Source organism: Oncorhynchus gorbuscha, linkage group LG21 (genome assembly GCF_021184085.1).
Source record: "Oncorhynchus gorbuscha isolate QuinsamMale2020 ecotype Even-year linkage group LG21, OgorEven_v1.0, whole genome shotgun sequence".
NCBI classification, from domain to species: domain Eukaryota; kingdom Metazoa; phylum Chordata; class Actinopteri; order Salmoniformes; family Salmonidae; genus Oncorhynchus; species Oncorhynchus gorbuscha.
In genome coordinates, this window is record NC_060193.1 from 56,236,446 (window position 1) to 56,256,766 (window position 20,321).

The following is a 20,321-nucleotide window of genomic DNA, read 5'->3' on the forward strand; positions in this document are numbered from 1 at the left end:
TTTAACTAGGCAAGTCAGTTAAGAACACATTTTTGTTTACAATGATGGCCTACCCCGGTCAAAACCGGACGACGCTGGGCCAATTGTGAGCTGCTCTATGGGACTACCAATCACGGCTGGATGTGATGCGGTACTGGACCGAGTCCATATTCCACTCCATTCAAAGAAAATTAAAACCAATAAACGATTTTATGTTCCATCTTTCTCTTGATCTTAATTTAACCTCCTGTTGTCCTTTTTATGTTATGTCCTCTCATGGCAGCAACTGGCACAAGCATGGGACAACGTCTTCAGTGTCTCCCCTAAGGAAACAGACTCCATACTCTGGGTACAGAGACAGGGTACAGAGACAGGGTACAGAGACACAACAGCATCGGAGAAAAACAGCTGTTGCTTGTCAGCTCCAACTGCTACCAAACAAACAAACACATAACTCTGCTCTTTGATGACAACATCCTCGTGTCCCAACCACTCACACACACTATACCTTTGCTGTGCATTCCTCACGTTGTGAACATCTGACGTCTCCCGTTAGCCTTGGTCAGCAGGCATCAGCACGCCAGGCCAACAGCTAGCTAGCTTTCTCAACAGCATCAGCACGCCAGGCCAACAGCTAGCTAGCTTTCTCAACAGCATCAGCACGCCAGGCCAACAGCTAGCTAGCTTTCTCAACAGCATCAGCACGCCAGGCCAACAGCTAGCTAGCTTTCTCAACAGCATCAGTTCACAAGTGCAACATTCCCACCAACACACGTGCAGTCTGTCGGTCTCACACAATCACCACACCGGCTGCGTCCTAATGGTCTAATATACATGTATTTCCTTGATGTCCACTAATCTGAAAGGACATGATGGATTTAAAAAAAATATTGGTCTGTTATATCAGCTGGGAAGGGAAACAAGGAAAGGTGGCTGTTTGTGTCATCTTGTGGTCTCTCTGTGACGCTAGGTCTTGTGGGTAGGTCCATTCCAGTGCTGCATAGGAATGTGATTCTCCTGCTCAGGCTTGTTCCTGCACTGTAAGTGTTGTATATAGAGTATCACTGTCGATTACTCAACACTTACACCACACCATCATTCTTGTCAGGTACTATCCAGTCACTCTCCTTTCTATAGAGCAGTGGTTCAAAAACTTTTTATAGTCCCGCACCCCTTCAAACATTCAACCTCCAGCTGCGTACCCCCTCTAGCACCAGGGTCAGCTGTACCCCCTCTAGCACCAGGGTCAGCACACTGTTTTTGCGGGACTATAAAAAGTTTTTGAACCACTGCTCTATAGAAATTGGAAGCCTGCCACACACACTATACATTTACTAAACATAGGAATGAGTGAGTTTTTGTCAAAAACCCAGCTCGTGGGAAGTGACAAAGAGCTCTTATAGGACCAGGGCACAAATAATAATAAAAAAAAATCTCTTTATTTAACCATCTTACATATAAAACCTTAAGACATCGAAAATTGTGATGAACTCACCCCAGGTTAATGAGAAGGGTGTGCTTGAAAGGATGCACATAACTCTGCAATGTTGTATTGGAGAGAGTCTCAGTCTTAAATAATTTCACAGTCTGTGCCTGTATTTAGTTTTCATGCTAGTGAGGGCCGAGAATCCACTCTCACATAGGTACGTGGTTGCAAAGGGCATCAGTGTCTTAACAGCATGCTTTGCCAAGGCAGGATACTCTGAGCGCAGCCCTATCCAGAAATATGGCAGAGGCTTATGATTAAATGACATTTTCACAGAAACGCTTGTTTCTGGACGAGAGGCAGGGCACGAAAGGGATAACGAACTCAGTGTGTCATCCGTTTCAGGAAAGTACCTACGTAATTGAGCACCCAACTCACGCAGGTGTTTCGCTATATCACATTTGACATTGTCTGTAAGCTTGAGTTCATTTGTACACCAAATAAGCAAAGAAATGACAGTCCATCATTACTTTAACCTCTTAAGTCGACCTGACACGCATGCGTCCCATCTAGCCACCTGGAAATGCAAATGCGCTACGCTAAATGCTAATAGCACTCGTTTAAAACTCAAACGTTCATTAAAACACACATGCAGGGTACTGAATTAAAGCTACACTCGTTGTGAATCCAGCCAACAAGTCAGATTTTTAAAATGCTTTTCGGCGAAAGCATGAGAAGCTATTATCTGATAGCATGCAACACCCCTAAAGACCCGCAGGGGACGTAAACAAAATAATTAGCATAGTCAACACTACACAAAATGCAGAAATAAAATATAAAACATTCATTACCTTTGACCATCTTCTTTGTTGGCACTCATAGATGTCCCATAAACATCACTATTGGGTCTTTTTTTCTCTCGATTAAATCGGTCCATACATAGCCTAGATATCGATCTATGAAGACTGTGTTTTATAACACAACGTCATTTTTTTAAATAAAAAAAGTTGACGATAAACTTTCACAAAACACTTCGAAATACTTTTGTAATGCAACTTTAGGTATTAGTAAACGTTAATAATCGATCAAATTGATCACGAGGCGATGTATATTCTATAGCTGTAGGTCTTGAAATAATGTCCGGATAAATCTCAACCAAAATATCCGGTCGGAGACCGGAAGAAATGGGCTGTCTCTTGTCCGTTTGACCAAGAAACAAAACCTAGGCAAATGACAAGACTGTTGACATTGTGTGGAAGCTGTAGGTATTGCAACTTCGGCTCCAGGTAATGTGGTTTCTATTCAACAATACATTCAAGTGGCGCATTGATATATTTTCCAGCTTTCAGTGATCAGATTTTCCTGCGCTTTTCGATGAAACGCACGTTCTGTTATAGTCACAGCCGTGATTTAACCAGTTTTAGAATGGTCTGAGTTTTCTATCCAGACATACTAATCATATGCATGCATATACTATATTCCTGGCATGAGTAGCAGGGCGCTGAAATGTTGCGCAATTTTGAACAGAATGTTCGAAAAAGTAGGGGGTAGGATCAACAGGTTAAGACATGAAGGTCAGTCAATGCAAAACATTTCAAGAACTTTGAAAGTTCCTTCAAGTGCAGTTGCAAAAACCATCAAGCCCTGTGACGAAACTGGCTCTAATGAGGACTGCCACAAGAAAGGAAGACCCAGAATTCTCTACTGCAGAGGATAAGTTCATTAGAGTTATCAGCCTCAGAAATTGCAGCCCAAATAAATATATCAGAGTTCAAGTAACGGACACATCTCAGCATCAACTGTTTAGAGGAGACTGAATCAGGCCTTTAGTAGTGGTTTCTTTGCAGCAATTCGAACATAAAGGACACCAATAATAATAAGAGACTTGCTTGGGCCAAGAAACACGAGAAATGGACATTAGACCGGTGGAAATTTGTCATTTGGTCTAGAGTCCAAATTGGAGATTTTTGGCTCCAACCGCGTGTCTTTGTGGGACACAGTGTGGGTGAACGGATGATCTCTGCATGTGTATTTCCCACCATAATCTATGGAGGAGGAGGTGTTATGGTGTGGGAGTGCTTTTCTGGTGACACTGTCTGATTTATTTAGAATTCAAGGCACACAACCAGCACGGCTACCACAGCATTCTGCAGCAATACGCCATCTCACCTGGTTTGGGCTTAGTGAGAATATAATTTGTTTTTCAACAGGACAATGACCCAACACACCTCCAGGCTGTGTATTTTACCAAGAAGGAGAGTGATGGAGTGCTGCATCAGATGACCTGGCCTCCACAATCCCCAGACTTCCACCTAATTGAGATGGTTTGGGATGAGTCAGACTGCAGAGTGAAGGAAAAGCGGCCAACAAGTGCTCAGCATATGTGGGAACTCCTTCAAGACTGTTGGAAAAGCCTTCCAGGTGAAGTTGGTTCAGACAATGCCAAGAGTGCAAAGCAGTCATCAAGGCAAAGGGTGGCTACTTTGAAGAATCTCAAATATAAAATACATTTGGATTTGTTTAACCCTTTTTTGGTTACTACATGATTCCATATGTATTATTTCATAGTTATGATGTCTTCACTATTATTCTACAATGTAGAAAAAAGTAAAAATAAAGAAAAATCCTTGAACAAGTCGAGGTTCTGAAACTATTTGACAGGTAGTAAGTAAATATATATATCGTTCAAGGGTTTCTCTTTATTTGTACTATTCTGATCAATTTAATGTTATTTTAATGGACACATTTTTTTTTGCTTTTCTTTCAAAAACAAGGACATTTCTAAGTGACCCCAAACTTCTGAACGATAGTTCTAACATATTGGCAAAAGGGTTTTCTAATGATTAATTAGCCTTTTAAAATTATAAACTTGGATTAGCTAACACAACGTGCCATTGGAAAACAGGAGTGATGGTTGCTGATAATGGGCCTCTGTACACCATTGTAGATATTCCATTTAAAAAATCTGCCGTTTCCAGCTACAATAGTCATTTACAACATTAACAATCTCTACATTGTATTTCTAATCAATTTGATGTTGTTATATTAAAATGGACAAAAAAAAGAGCTTTTCTTTCAAAAATAAGGACATTTCTAAGTGACCCCAAACTTTTGAACAGTAGTGTATATATTTGTTTTAAAATGTGAATTACGTTTTTATTATACCCCCGACGACATTTGGGAAATTTATTTGGGAATACATGCTATAACTGTGGATTACTCTACATTTACACCAAACCATCAGTCACACCAGTTTCTCTCCGAGACATCTGTTCCCCAAGTCTCTCTGTCATTTGGTTTCATGTGGTATTGTTGACAGTTTAACAGCACCTCACATATCCTACATCAACAGCATTAATATGGGGATTAAATATGCCCCTCTGTAAGAGAAGAAGGAATAAATAGTGTGTGTGTGTGTGTACGCACGCTAAGACAAAGGTTGGGTAACACCATCCGGTGCATGACTAAACACCACACACACCTACCCATGTGAGTTTAGGACACCGCAGATGGCATGGTTGGGCAAAACCATATCAGTCAGCACATGACTAAACGAAACAAACCACTGCCACACCTGAAGGAAACGAGATGTATTGGTTTTAGTATTAGTAGGATTAGTTGGAACAAATTGGCTTGAATAGTGCGTCACAATACCTATTTTGAGGCATCATGACCAAGTTAATAAGAAGGTAAGTCTGGCTCATGGAATTCTTAAAGCTACAGGTCAGGGTCTGCAGGCTTTTACTCCTGCCTAGCTCTAATTAATTAACACCTGATTCAACTAAATCAGAGGTCTTGATAATCAGCTGATTGGTTGAATTGGGTATATCAGTGCTGGGATGGAACAAAAGCCTAGGCTACACCCGAAAGCTCTCACCACTGTCAGAGAAAATTCTGCAGTCGATTGAGAAGACAAAATGCCATTCTAACAAAAAAAAAGCCATGAGCTAATTAACTGACAAACAGTGTAGTTCAGTAGTACCATTCCCCTGCAGCCTTCTAGCTGTCTCCCTGTAGGTAGCTGACAGACTAACAGTGTAGTTCAGTAATACCATTCCCCTGCAGCCTTCTAGCTATCTCCCTGTAGGTAACTAACTAACAGACTAACAGTGTAGTTCAGTAATACTATTCCCCTGCAGCCTTCTAGCTGTCTCCCTGTAGGTAACTAACTAACTAACTAACTAACTAACTAACTAACTAACTAACTAACTAACTAACTAACTAACTAACTGTGTAGTTCAGTAGTACCATTCCCCTGCAGCCTTCTAGCTGTCTCCCTGTAGGTAGCTGACAGACTAACAGTGTAGTTCAGTAATACCATTCCCCTGCAGCCTTCTAGCTATCTCCCTGTAGGTAACTAACTAACAGACTAACAGTGTAGTTCAGTAATACTATTCCCCTGCAGCCTTCTAGCTGTCTCCCTGTAGGTAACTAACTAACTAACTAACTAACTAACTAACTAACTAACTAACTAACTAACTAACTAACTAACTAACTAACTAACTAACTAACTAACTAACTGTGTAGTTCAGTAGTACCATTCCCCTGCAGCCTTCTAGCTGTCTCCCTGTAGGTAACTAACTAACAGTATAGTTCAGTAATACCATTCCCCTGCAGCCTTCTAGCTGTCTCCCTGTAGGTAACTAACTAACAGTATAGTTCAGGAATAGCATTCCCCTGCAGTCTTCTAGCTGTCTCCCTGTAGGTAACTAACAGACTAACAGTATAGTTCAGTAGTACCATTCCCCTGCAGCCTTCCAGCTGTCTCCCTGTAGGTAACTAACTGACAGACGAACAGTATAGTTCAGTAGTACCATTCTCCTGCAGCCTTCCAGCTGTCTCCCTGTAGGTAACTGACAGACTAACAGTGTAGTTCAGTAATAGCATTCCCCTGCAGCCTTCCAGCTGTCTCCCTGTAGGTAACTGACAAACTAACAGTGTAGTTCAGTAATACCATTCCCCTGCAGCCTTCTAGCTGTCTCCCTGTAGGTAACTAACTAACAGACTAACAGTATAGTTCAGTAATACCATTCCCCTGCAGTCTTCTAGCTGTCTCCCTGTAGGTAACTAACTAACAGTATAGTTCAGTAATACCATTCCCCTGCAGTCTTCTAGCTGTCTCCCTGTAGGTAACTAACTAACAGACTAACAGTGTAGTTCAGTAATACCATTCCCCTGCAGCCTTCTAGCTGTCTCCCTGTAGGTAACTAACTAACAGTGTAGTTCAGTAATACCATTCCCCTGCAGTCTTCTAGCTGTCTCCCTGTAGGTAACTAACTAACAGTGTAGTTCAGTAATACCATTCCCCTGCAGTCTTCTAGCTGTCTCCCTTGGATTGCGTCCTACCTGACAGGTCGCTCCTACCAGGTGGCATGGCGAGAATCTGTCTCCTCACCACGCGCTCTCACCACTGGTGTCCCCCAGGGCTCTGTTCTTGGCCCTCTCCTATTCTCGCTATACACCAAGTCACTTGGCTCTGTCATAACCTCACATGGTCTCTCTTATCATTGCTATGCAGACGACACACAATTAATCTTCTCCTTTCCCCCTTCTGATGACCAGGTGGCGAATCGCATCTCTGCATGTCTGGCAGACATATCAGTGTGGATGACGGATCACCACCTCAAGCTGAACCTCGGCAAGACGGAGCTGCTCTTCCTCCCGGGGAAGGACTGCCCGTTCCATGATCTCGCCATCACGGTTGACAACTCCATTGTGTCCTCCTCCCAGAGCGCCAAGAACCTTGGCGTGATCCTGGACAACACCCTGTCGTTCTCAACCAACATCAAGGCGGTGGCCCGTTCCTGTAGGTTCATGCTCTACAACATCCGCAGAGTACGACCCTGCCTCACACAGGAAGCGGGGCAGGTCCTCATCCAGGCACTTGTCATCTCCCGTCTGGATTACTGCAACTCGCTGTTGGCTGGGCTCCCTGCCTGTGCCATTAAACCCCTTCAACTCATCCAGAACGCCGCAGCCCGTCTGGTGTTCAACCTTCCCAAGTTCTCTCACGTCACCCCGCTCCTCCGGTCTCTCCACTGGCTTCCAGTTGAAGCTCGCATCCGCTACAAGACCATGGTGCTTGCCTACGGAGCTGTGAGGGGAACGGCACCTCAGTACCTCCAGGCTCTGATCAGGCCCTACACCCAAACAAGGGCACTGCGTTCATCCACCTCTGGCCTGCTCGCCTCCCTACCACTGAGGAAGTACAGCTCCCGCTCAGCCCAGTCAAAACTGTTCGCTGCCCTGGCCCCCCAATGGTGGAACAAACTCCCTCACGACGCCAGGACAGCGGAGTCAATCACCACCTTCCGGAGACACCTGAAACCCCACCTCTTTAAGGAATACCTAGGATAGGATAAGTAATCCCTCTCACCCCACCCCCCCTAAGTTTTAGATGCACTATTGTTAAGTGACTGTCCCACTGGATGTCCTAAGGTGAATGCACCAATTTGTAAGTCGCTCTGGATAAGAGCGTCTGCTAAATGACTTAAATGTAATGTAAATGTAACTAACTAACAGACTAACAGTGTAGTTCAGTAATACCATTCCCCTGCAGCTTTCCAGCTGTCTCCCTGTAGGTAACTAACTAACAGACTAACAGTGTAGTTCAGTAATACCATTCCCCTGCAGTCTTCTAGCTGTCTCCCTGTAGGTAACTAACTAACAGACTAACAGTGTAGTTCAGTAATACCATTCCCCTGCAGTCTTCTAGCTGTCTCCCTGTAGGTAACTAACTAACAGACTAACAGTGTAGTTCAGTAATACCATTCCCCTGCAGTCTTCTAGCTGTCTCCCTGTAGGTAACTAACTAACAGTGTAGTTCAGTAATACCATTCCCCTGCAGCCTTCTAGCTGTCTCCCTGTAGGTAACTAACTAACAGTGTAGTTCAGTAATACCATTCCCCTGCAGCCTTCCAGCTGTCTCCCTATAGGTAACTGCTATGTTCCACCACCGGGAAAAGAAGCTGCAACTGACCATAAGATTACCATGACATTCCATTACGTTCTCTGATATGCACGTGAATAACAGGAAGGCGTATGTGGGTATGCCTGTGAATACACACACACACACACCCAGCTGGGGTTCTGAAAAATGACACCCCCCACTTGCATAATCACACAACCACATTCAGACAAACACACACAGCTGCTATGAGCAGAACACTGTTCTGATCTCTGACCGGTCTCGTGTTAGACTGGACTGAAGAATATAGAAAGATAACAATATGAAAGAGACAGAGAGGAGGAGGAGAAAGGAGACAGAGACCGACAGACAGACAGAGACACAGAGACATAGTTATGTAATCTAATGGCTGAGGGAGGGAGAGGAAGACAAAGTGATAGAGTTGATAAGAGAGAATGAGACAGAATGACTTCCAATAAGAGATCACACTGCACTCCTCCCTGAGCTGGGAGAACGGGAGAGATTGAGTGCAGAAAGAACAGTGATAAGAGAGGCAGGAGGAGGACAGGAGGAAGGGAGGAGAGGATGGAGAGATGTGAACAGGACAGCTGATAAGAAACTAATTAACTCGCAACACTGGAAGGTTGTGTCTTATGGATACAGCGATCACCTGATGAGTGTGTGTGTCGTCCCCTACCTGACTTGGGGGATGCTCCAGAGATGCTGAGGGCACACACCATCTTGGCGGTCTCCCAGGGATACAAAGTGGTGGTGTCAGAGCGGATGGCCACAGCGAACGAGGGGCCTACAGGAAGGAACACAGAGGTTAGAGGTCAGGGGTTACATTCACTGTGTTAACACCTCTAACACTGGTACTTCGCTAGGTCTTTCAAAGGGGTTCATCCAAACAGCTCCTCTCAGCTCACTGAGCCAGTCAGAGTGTGTGTGTGTGTGTGTGTGTGGGGATAAGCACCTACAGAGGGACTCAGTATAGTGTCTCCTCTAACACATGTTCAACACACACACGATAAAGAGAGCCAGTGATACAAATCATTGCGGCTTCTAACTGATTTGTCCAGGAGAGGTTGGTTATGGGGTGCCGTTTTGAAGCTTCCACCCCACAGAGAGGAATAAGGGCTGCAGGTAGCCTAGCGGTTAGGAGCGTTGGACCTGTAACCGAATGGTTGCTGGTTCGAATCCCCGAGCAGACCAGGTGAAACATCTGCCGATGTGCCCCTGAGCAAGGCACTTCGCTATATTTTTTCCTCTAAGACGCACTGTATTAGAGCATCTGCTAAATTACTCAAATGTAAGAGAGAGAGTGCGTGTGTCTTTCCACAGTGAGAGAGAGCTCAAGGGGTCTACCTCCCCAGAGACGGTAGTAGAGGTTTCAGTAACTAGTTACATCTCTCTCCAACGAACATCAAACACAGCCAACTAGGCCGATGCAGGGAATGTGAGAGCATATTTAGGGTTCATGTGCGAGAGCATATTTAGGGTTCACGTGAGAGAGCATATTTAGGGTTCACGTGAGAGAGCATATTTAGGGTTCACGTGAGAGAGCATATTTAGGGTTCACGTGAGAGAGCATATTTAGGGTTCACGTGAGAGAGCATATTTAGGGTTCACGTGAGAGAGCATATTTAGGGTTCACGTGAGAGAGCATATTTAGGGTTCATGTGAGAGAGCATATTTAGGGTTCATGTGAGAGAGCATATTTAGGGTTCATGTGAGAGAGCATATTTAGGGTTCATGTGAGAGAGCATATTTAGGGTTCATGTGAGAGAGCACATTTAGGGTTCATGTGAGAGAGCACATTTAGGGTTCATGTGAGAGAGCACATTTAGGGTTCATGTGAAAGAGCACATTTAGGGTTCATGTGAGAGAGCACATTTAGGGTTCATGTGAGAGAGCACATTTAGGGTTCATGTGAGAGCATATTTAGGGTTCATGTGAAAGAGCATATTTAGGGTTCATGTGAAAGAGCATATTTAGGGTTCATGTGAAAGAGCATATTTAGGGTTCATGTGAAAGAGCATATTTAGGGTTCATGTGAGAGAGCATATTTAGGGTTCATGTGAGAGAGCATATTTAGGGTTCATGTGAAAGAGCATATTTAGGGTTCATGTGAAAGAGCACATTTAGGGTTCATGTGAAAGAGCACATTTAGGGTTCATGTGAAAGAGCACATTTAGGGTTCATGTGAAAGAGCATATTTAGGGTTCATGTGAAAGAGCATATTTAGGGTTCATGTGAGAGCATATTTAGGGTTCATGTGAGAGCATATTTAGGGTTCATGTGAGAGAGCATATTTAGGGTTCATGTGTGAGATTCAGTAAAAGTCTAGTGGGTGTAGACTCAGTAGGACACATGTAACGCAGTGGTGATCAGGGTGTGTATTCTATCCTCTTACCAGTCTCCTGGAAGTTGATCTGGACCTTGTTGGACTTGGCGCTGACAGCTTTGGTCCAGGCCTGGCCTGGTTGTTTGGTCCAGGCGGTGATGTCACACCAGTAGAAGCCCCTGTCAGCCTGCTGCACTCCGGCCAGACGGAAGCGGAACTCAGCCGGACCAGTCTTAGTCAGAACCAGGCTGTCCCTGGGAGCCAGAACCCAGTTTACTTTCAACATAACTCACTAGTAATACCACAACAACTTCATTCATCTTACATACTGCTCAGTACTGTGTGTGTGTACCTGCGGTTAGGGTCTGTAGCCCCTCCATGTTGTAGTACAGAATCAGGACTGAGAGAGAGGACGGTTCTAGTGGCAGAGTCCACACTGTCCTGAGTCTGCACCAGCACAGAGTAGCCCGGGTCCTGCAAGTGCACATGGGATACGGTACAGCTCATCTCAAAGGTGGCTCCGCCCGCCACCGCCTCACGCACACGCTGTGCCACGGCGGTTAGAGATGGACCTGGAGGGAGACAGATCAATCAATTAATAATCAGTGAGTCAGTCAATCACCAAAATGTTCATCCTTAGGACTTAGAAAGCTACCTGGAGCGAAACCTAAATCAAGGACCATGAGAGCAGCTGGGATTTGTGCGATAGTGTGGGCCGGATACCGAGGTAATGGCAATGGAAGCAGTGCAATCAATCAAGATAGAGCCTGAAGCTAGTAGAGTGGTAGGGAGTAACCAGGACTACAGACAGACACTCGTAACCTAACAACCAGCTGTCTGTAGTAACCACAGGGACTGAGTGGACAGACCATCAGTAGGAAAGTCCGGACTTCATGAATGGACAAAGACACTGACTGAGCTCTGCAGAGAGATGGACAGAGAGAGATGAACCGAGAGAGAAGGGGAATCCCAGAGTTGGTGGGAGGAAACAGAGGAAGACCAAACTAGAGGGAGAAAGACAAAAACTCCCTACTGTATATCCTCATCACATCGCTATTCAGTAGCTATTACACTAGATCACCATTATCTAACCAGCCTTACAGGGTTCACAGAGTTCAGTTTGTGTGTGTGTGAATGCCGAAAGGCAACTGTTGAGAACTATTTAGACTCAAATCAACAGAGGAAACTAGGACTCCTAGCTGTCACTCAGGGTGTCAGCTGTCTAGGTCCCTTACTTTACTCAAGTCATGCCACCTGCTTTGACTAAATGACTCAACACTACACACGTCAGCAGATACTACAGCGACTGAAAATGACTCTGCAACGATTAACAAAAAGCTGCAGTTAGTTTCAGAGTGGGTGGCAAGGAATAAGTTAGTCCTAAATATTTCTAAAACTAAAAGCAATGCATTTGGGAGAAAATCATTCACTAAAACCTCAACTAAATCTTGTAAGAAATAATGTGGAAATTGAGAAAGTTGGTGACTAAACTGCTTGGAGTAACCCTGGATTGTAAACGGTCATGGTCAAGACAGTTTACAAGAGTAGCTAAAATGGGGAGAAGTCTGTCCATAATAAAGCGCTGCTCTGCCTTCATAACAACACTAATCAACAGGGCAGGTCCTATAGGCCCTGGTTTTGTCGCACCTGGACTACTGTTCAGTCTTCTGGTCAGGTGCCACAAAAAGGGACGTCTGCCATTGGCTCAGAACAGGGCAGCACAGATGGCCTTTGGATGTACACAGAGAGCTAGCATTAATAATATGCATGTCAATCTCTCCTGGCTGAAAGTGGAGGAGATTGACTTCATCACTACTTGTTTTTGTAAGAAGTGTTGACAAGCTGAATGCACTGAGCTGTCGGTTTAAACTACTAGCACACAGCTCAGACACCCATGCATACCACACAATACATGCCACCAGAGGTCTCTTCTAGAGGTCAACCGATTATGATTTTTCAACACCGATACCGATTATTGGAGGACCAAAAAAGCTGATACCGATTAAAATCGGCCAATTGTTTTATTTGTAATAATGACAATTACAACAATACTGAATTAACACTTATTTTAACTTAATATAAAACATCAATAAAATAAATTTAGCCTCAAATAAATAATGAAACATGTTCAATTTGGTTTAAATAATGCAAAAATATTGAAGAAAGTAATATGTGCCATGTAAAAATATGTGCCATGTAAAACATGTGCCATGTAAAAAAGCTAACAATTCAGTTCCTTGCTCAGAACATTAGAACATATGAAAGTTGGTGGTTCCTTATAACATGAGACTTCAATATTCCCAGGTAAGAGGTTTTAGGTTGTAGTTAATATAGCATTTATAGGACTATTTCTCTCTATACCATTTGTATTTCATATACCTTTGACTATTGGATGTTCTTATAGGCACTAAAGTATTGCCAGTGTAACAGTATAGCTTCCGTCCCCTTCCTCGCCCCTAACTGGGCTCGAACCAGGAACACATCGACAACAGCCACACTCGAAGCATCGTTACCTATCGCTACACAAAAGCCTTGTAGCGCAAGGGGAATAACTACTCCAAATCTAAAAGCGAGTGACGTTTGAAACAGTATTAGCGCACACCCAGCTAACTAGCTAGCCATTTCACATTGGTTACACCAGCCATTAGGCTGATAGACTTGAAGTCATAAACAGCGCTGTGCTTGTGAAGAGCTGCTGGCAAAACGCACGAAAGTGCTGTTTAAATGAATGATTACGGGCCTGCTGCTGCTCAGTCAGACTGCTCTATCAAATCAGACTTCATTATAACATAATAACACACAGAAATATGAGCCTTTGGGTCATTAATATGATAGTTTCCGGAAACTATCATTTCGAAAACAAAACGTTTATTATTTCAGTGAAATACAGAACCGTTCAGTATTTTATCTAATGGGTGGCATCCCTAAGTCTAAATATTCTTGTTCCATTGCACGACCTTCAATGTATGTCATAATTACGTAAAATTCTGGCAAATTAGTTCGCAATGAGCCAGGCAGCCCAAACTGTTGCATATACCCTGACTCTGCGTGCAATGAACGCAAGAGAAATTACACAATTTAATCTGGTTAATATTGTCTGCTAAACTGGATTAGTAGTTATAACTAGTGATTATGATTGATTGTTTTTATAAGATAAGTTTAATGCTAGCTAGCAATTTACCTTGGCTTCTACTGCATTCGCGTAACAGGCAGGCTACTCGTGGAATGCAATGGTGAGAGCGTTGGACTAGTTAACTGTGCGGTTGCAAGATTGGAACCCTGAGCTGAAAAGGTGAAAATCTGTCGTTCTACCCCTGAACAAGGCAGTTTACCCACAGTTCCTAGGCAGTCATTGAAAATAAGAATGTGTTAACTGACTTACCCAGTTAAATAAAAAGGTATAAAATAAATAACAAATATATACAATATAAATAAATATATATATATATATAAAATATAAATAAATATATATATATATATATATATATATATATATATATAAACAATCGGAAATCGGCGCCCAAAAATACAGATTTCTGATTGTTATGAAAACTTGAAATCGGCCCTAATTAAATCGGCCATTCCGATTCATCGGTCGACCTCTAGTCTCTTCACAGTCCAAGTCCAGAACAGACAACGGGAGGCACACAGTTCTACATAGAGCCATGTCTCTTCATCAGTCCAAGTCCAGAATGTCAGTTTCATGTGGACCCCAGGAAGAGTAGCTGCTGCTTTAGCAACATTTAATGTGGATCCTAATAAAATACCAAACCCATGCAAGCAGTAAAATTAGATAAAAAAAAACAGAAAAATTCCCCTTAAGGAACAGGGGGGGGACTGTGAAGCAACAAACATAGGCACAGCCACATGCATACACACGCACACACACGTACACATGGATTTTGTAATGTAGTTGTGGTAGTGGTGGAGTAGGGGCCTGAGGGCACACCGTGTATTGTGAAATCTGTGAATGTATTGTAATGTTTTTAAAATTGTATAACTGCCTTCATTTTGACAGACTCCAGGAAGAGTAGCTGCTGCCTTGGCAGGAACTAATGGGGCTCCATAATAAATACAAATACTCACACGCCAAACTGACTGACACCATCTCTGGTATGTTAGAGACTGATGCATCCGTCTGTGTCTGTGTGTGTGTGTGTGTGTGTCCTAGGCTTGTGGCGTGCCATGGTACAAGGCTTTCCTGTTGTCAGACATACAGTGGGGCAAAAAAGTATTTAGTCAGCCACCAATTGTGCTAGTTATCCCACTTAATAAGACGAGAGGCCAGTAATTTTCATCATAGGTACACTTCAACTATGACAGACAAAATGAGGGGAAAAAAATCCAGAAAATCACATTGTAGGATTTTTTATGAATTTATTTGCAAATTATGGTGGAAAATAAGTATTTGGTCACCTACAAACAAGATTTCTGGCTCTCACAGACCTGTAACTTCTTAAGAGGCTCCTCTGTCCTCCACTCGTTACCTGTATTAATGGCACCTGTTTGAACTTGTTATCAGTATAAAAGACACCGGTCCACAACCTCAAACAGTCACACTCCAAACTCCACTATGGCCAAGACCAAAGAGCTGTCAAAGGACACCAGAAACAAAATTGTAGACCTGCACCAGGCTGGGAAGACTGAATCTGCAATAGGTAAGCAGCTTAGTTTGAAGAAATCAACTGTGGGAGCAATTATTAGGAAATGGAAGACATACAAGACCACTGATAATCTCCCTCGATCTGGGGCTCCACGCAAGATCTCACCCAGTGGGTTCAAAATTATCACAAGAACGGTGAGCAAAAATCCCAGAACCACACGGGGGGGACCTAGTGAATGACCTGCAGAGAGCTGGGACCAAAGTAACAAAGCCTACCATGCAGTAACACACTACGCCGCCAGGAACTCAAATCCTGCAGTGTCCCCCTGCTTAAGCCAGTACATGTCCAGGCCCGTCTAAAGTTTGCTAGAGAGCATTTGGATGATCCAGAATAAGATTGTGAGAATGTCATATGGTCAGATGAAACCAAAATATAACTTTTTGGTAAAAACTCAACTCGTCGTGTTTGAAGGACAAAGAATGCTGAGTTGCATCCAAAGAATACCATACCTACTGTGAAGCATGGGGATGGAAACATCATGCTTTGGGGCTGTTTTTCTGCAAAGGGACCAGGACAACTGATCCGTGTAAAGGAAAGAATGAATGGGGCCATGTATCATGAGATTTTAAGTGAAAACCTCCTTCCATCAGCAAGGGCATTGAAGATGAAACGTGGCTGGGTCTTTCAGCATGACAATGATCCCAAAGACACTGCCCGGGCAACGAAGGAGTGCTTCGGAAGAAGCATTTCAAGGTCCTTGAGTGGCATATCCAGTCTCCAGATCTGAACTCCATAGAAAATCTTTGGAGGGAGTTTAAAGTCTGTGTTGCCCAGCAACAGCCCCAAAACATCACTGCTCTAGAGGAGATATGGGCCAAAATACCAGCAACAGTGTGAAAACCTTGTGAAGACTTACAGAAAACGTTTGACCTCTGTTGGCAATGGGTATAGAGAGGTCAAAGGGTATATAACAAAGTATTGAGATAACAAAAGTTTATCTACAAGTTATCTACAAGTCCATGCTAGGTAAAGCTCCGCCTTATCTCAGTTCACTGGTCACGATGGCAACACCCACCCGTAGCACGCGCTCCAGCAGATGTATCTCACTTGTAAGTCGCTCTGGATAAGAGCGTCTGCTAAATGACTTAAATGTAAATGTACTGATCATCCCTAAAGCCAACACCTCATTTGGCCGCTTTTCGTTCCAGTTCTCTGCTGCCTGTGACTGGAGCGAATTGCAAAAATCACTGAAGTTGGAGACTTTTATCTCCCTCACCAACTTCAAACATCTGCTATCTGAGCAGCTAACCAATCGCTGCAGCTGTACATAGTCCATCGGTAAATAGCCCACCCAATTTTTACCTACCTCATCCCCATACTGTTTATATTTATTTACTTTTCTGCTCTTTTGCACACCAGTATCTCTACCTGCACATGACCATCTGATCATTTATCCCTCCAGTGTTAATCTGCTAAATTGTAATTATTCGCCTACCTCCTCATGCCTTTTTTTCTACTTTATTATTGACTTGTTAATTGTTTACTCCATGTGTAACTCTGTGTTGTCTGTTCACACTGCTATGCTTTATCTTGGCCTGGTCGCAGCCTACCTGGTTAAATAAAGGTGTTCTCAACTAGCCTACCTGGTTAAATAAAGGTGTTCTCAACTAGCCTACCTGGTTAAATAAAGGTGTTCTCAACTAGCCTACCTGGTTAAATAAAGGTGTTCTCAACTAGCCTACCTGGTTAAATAAAGGTGTTCTCAACTAGCCTACCTGGTTAAATAAAGGTGTTCTCAACTAGCCTACCTGGTTAAATAAAGGTGAAATAAAAAAATATAAAAAAATTGACCAAATAATTACCTTCCACCATAATTTGCAAATAAATTCATTAAAAATCCTACAATGAGATTTTCTGGATTTTTCTCATTTCGTCTGTCATAGTTGAAGTGTACCTATGATGAAAAGTACAGGCCTCATCTTTTTAAGTGGGAGAACTTGCACCATTGGTGGCTGACTAAATACTTTTTTGCCCCAGTGTACATTGGCACCTCTACTTCCTCTGCCATGTCTGTTGAGCAGCCAACATGAAACAAGCCATGGTTACATGGTAATGTTTTACATCCTCTAGCTTGGACTCCCATTCAGAACACACGTCCCTTATTACCTCAAACACATCACATAGAAAACAAATGAACATAGCAGAATGACAAATGTATTAAATAGAAACATTTCTATATTCAGGTGGTTTCATCAAAAGAGAAATAAAAAAAGGATGGAGGGAGGAGAAGAGCGAGATGATATGAGAGTCACTACTTACGCTTGGGTTCCCATCGGACGGTCAGAGGGGGGGTGAGGAACTCTGCTGCCTCCTCCATTCCACCCTGCCTAGAGGGAGTCCACGCTGTCACACTGCACGCATACGCCCCCATGTCCACGTCCTGACGGTACACACACACACCTTGTTAGCAGCTCTTGCTTTAATACAAACTTGTGTGTCTAACAAATGATTGTGCTTGAGACACACACACACACACACACACACACACACACACACACACACACACACACACACACACACACACACACACACACACACACACACACCTGTGTGCGTAGGAAGCGGAGCTTGAATGTATCCGGCTCTACTCGGGTCAGAACGATGGCACCAGACTCCAACCTATCATGGTACAGTGTCCCAGACTTCAGGTTGCCGTGGGCATCCAGGGAACCAATAGGGAGGGTGGTCTGTGTGGTTGTCAGGCGGTCGCCGGGTGGACCAGGAAGTGGTGTGTACTCCCAGGCCACGCCCAGTCGGCCCCCTGCAAGGAAGTGAGTGATGTTGGTCACATGACACGCCAGCTCTGTGGGGTCACCTGTGACCTGCGGGGTCGACGAGGGGGTGAGGGTCACTGCAAAATTAGGCTCTGGAGGGAGGGACAGAAAGATGGGGGGGGGAGAAGAGAGCGAGAAACATTAATAAACAGACTCTAAATGTCAGTAAAGGGACATGGTGAAATAACATCCACGGTAATGTTGACTGTATACAGAACCAGATCAGTTCAAAATGAATAATCTGGAAGCCACTTCACATCCACTAAGGTAGTGGTGAGCAGAGCTCTTCCCTGTCTGTAGCCATGAATCCAATGGGTGGTATGGGTGTGTGCGCGTTAGGGATGTGTATGGTTATCTGAATATTCGATGGGTGGTGTGTGTGCGTTAGGGATGTGCACGGTTATCTGAATATCTGATGGGTGGTGTGTGTGTGTGCGCGTTAGGGATGTGTATGGTTATCTGAGTATCCGAACGGGCGTTAGTATTCAAATAAATCGGGAGCAATAATTGTCAGAGAAAGTGAAGTATTTTTCCAAGGTAAAATATCTATGTGACATTCTTATTCCATGACCTTTCAAATGACGAATTTAATAAAAACAAACTTTAATGTAATTCATGACATGCGCCCCATAAAAGACTGGTAGCCAACCGGTAGCCTTTACGTGTGTAGCTTGTTGTTTATGTTGGCCAATCAAAGAGGCTCAATGTGTAGCAAGTGGAATGAGAGTTCACTAATGCAGCGCAAGATAGAACAAAAATATCCAACAGGTAGGCTGTTTTATCTGAACGGGTTGGGGAGAAAGCACAGCATATGGCCTCAATTAGCCTAGCTAGCTATAGCTGGCTAGCTAGCTTCTAGGCTCCTGCAATCAAGACAGGTATTGATATATGGGATGATAAATTGCTTCTACACGTTAGCCTGTCTTGGCTGTAGTTGCGTTGCCTTGGGTACTCGTCTCGCTAGCTCCCATCTCACTGGCCCCTCAGCAGAGCAACAGAGCATCAGCCTCTCTCCTTCCCACAGCGGTGCTCAGGTTAAAAACTTAAGCAATAAGTAAATAATACTTTTTCTATTACGAATATCTGGATATTTGACAAATTCATGATACTATTCGAATAGTGACATTTTTAAACCCCATTCCTAGTGTGTGTGTGTGTGTGTGCGCGCGCAAATGGGGCATTTTTGCTTCTCAAACACAGTGTATCAGTGTGAAACGACCGAGGCTTTTACACACCACACACACACAGTGTATCAATGTTAAGTGTCAGTAGCGGAGTGTGTGTGGGGTCTCAGTAGGTGATTGGGCTGGTATCTCAGTCAGACCTCTAGTCTACAGATTGTCCTTTTATGCTCCAATGAACAGGGAACACACATATTCCTTGCTCTCGATTAGTGTGTGTGTGTGTGTGTGTGTGTGTGTGTGTGTGTGTGTGTGTGTGTGTGTGTGTGTGTGTGTGTGTGTGTGTGTGTGTGTGTGTGTGTGTGTGTGATCATGGGTTTTCCACGTTGTGTCATTTGGACGTCACAGGGGCTGAATCACTGTCACCATCTGCTACACTGCTGTGAGGATCATCACAAGATCATCTGTGAAAATCCTCCTTCCTTTGTGAGGAGAGAATCCCCGCCAATTACCCATGTGCCCATTCCTCCGCTTTCATCCCCCTTTCTCACACACACACACAAGCTCCATTAATAGACCAAAGGAAGACACACTGCAGAACGACTCAAACACATTTCCTGCTAATGGCCTACAAATGGAACGAAACATACATTTGAAAAAAATCATGTGCCCACACAAGTACTCAGGTGCACACCCACCCACCCCTACTTACCCAAGACCGTTTAAACTGAGGCATTATGCACAGGACAAGAGCTGTTCCAGGGCCATTTGTTAAGGGAATAGAAAGCTGAAATCTAGTCCACCCAGTAGAGCTGATATCAGGCAGTGAAGAACACTACTCTGCTCTGATGAAGAAGGTAATGGCCCTCAACAAAAACAAAAGACTAATGCACATTTTGAAACCAAACAGCACTAGGTTTCCATTAGCCTGGCTGTGGTTCCCAACTGGTTGGTATGGACCATAGAGATGTAGAATACATTAAATGTTCTTCATACATATATGCATGTAATTATATGGACCTACTGCTGGGTTGTGGTTGTGGCTAAACACTGGGATGCTATGCACTCTAGCTAGAACCACAGTTCTGTTTACTTGAAAGGTTGTA

At 43.7% G+C, this 20,321-nt stretch overlaps 1 protein-coding gene across 1 annotated transcript in view; it reads right to left on the minus strand.

The window, feature by feature from the left end:
* LOC124008152 (prostaglandin F2 receptor negative regulator-like) overlaps positions 1–20,321 on the minus strand; it is a 50,890-nt gene that overhangs the window by 10,273 nt on the left and 20,296 nt on the right. Inside the window, exons 5-9 of the mRNA XM_046319193.1 lie at positions 17,867–18,186; positions 17,580–17,700; positions 11,009–11,228; positions 10,726–10,910; positions 9,010–9,117 (exon numbers count right to left, since the gene is read on the minus strand). Of these exons, the coding sequence (XP_046175149.1) occupies positions 9,010–9,117; positions 10,726–10,910; positions 11,009–11,228; positions 17,580–17,700; positions 17,867–18,186 (954 nt within the window). The remainder of the gene's footprint in view (positions 1–9,009; positions 9,118–10,725; positions 10,911–11,008; positions 11,229–17,579; positions 17,701–17,866; positions 18,187–20,321) is intronic.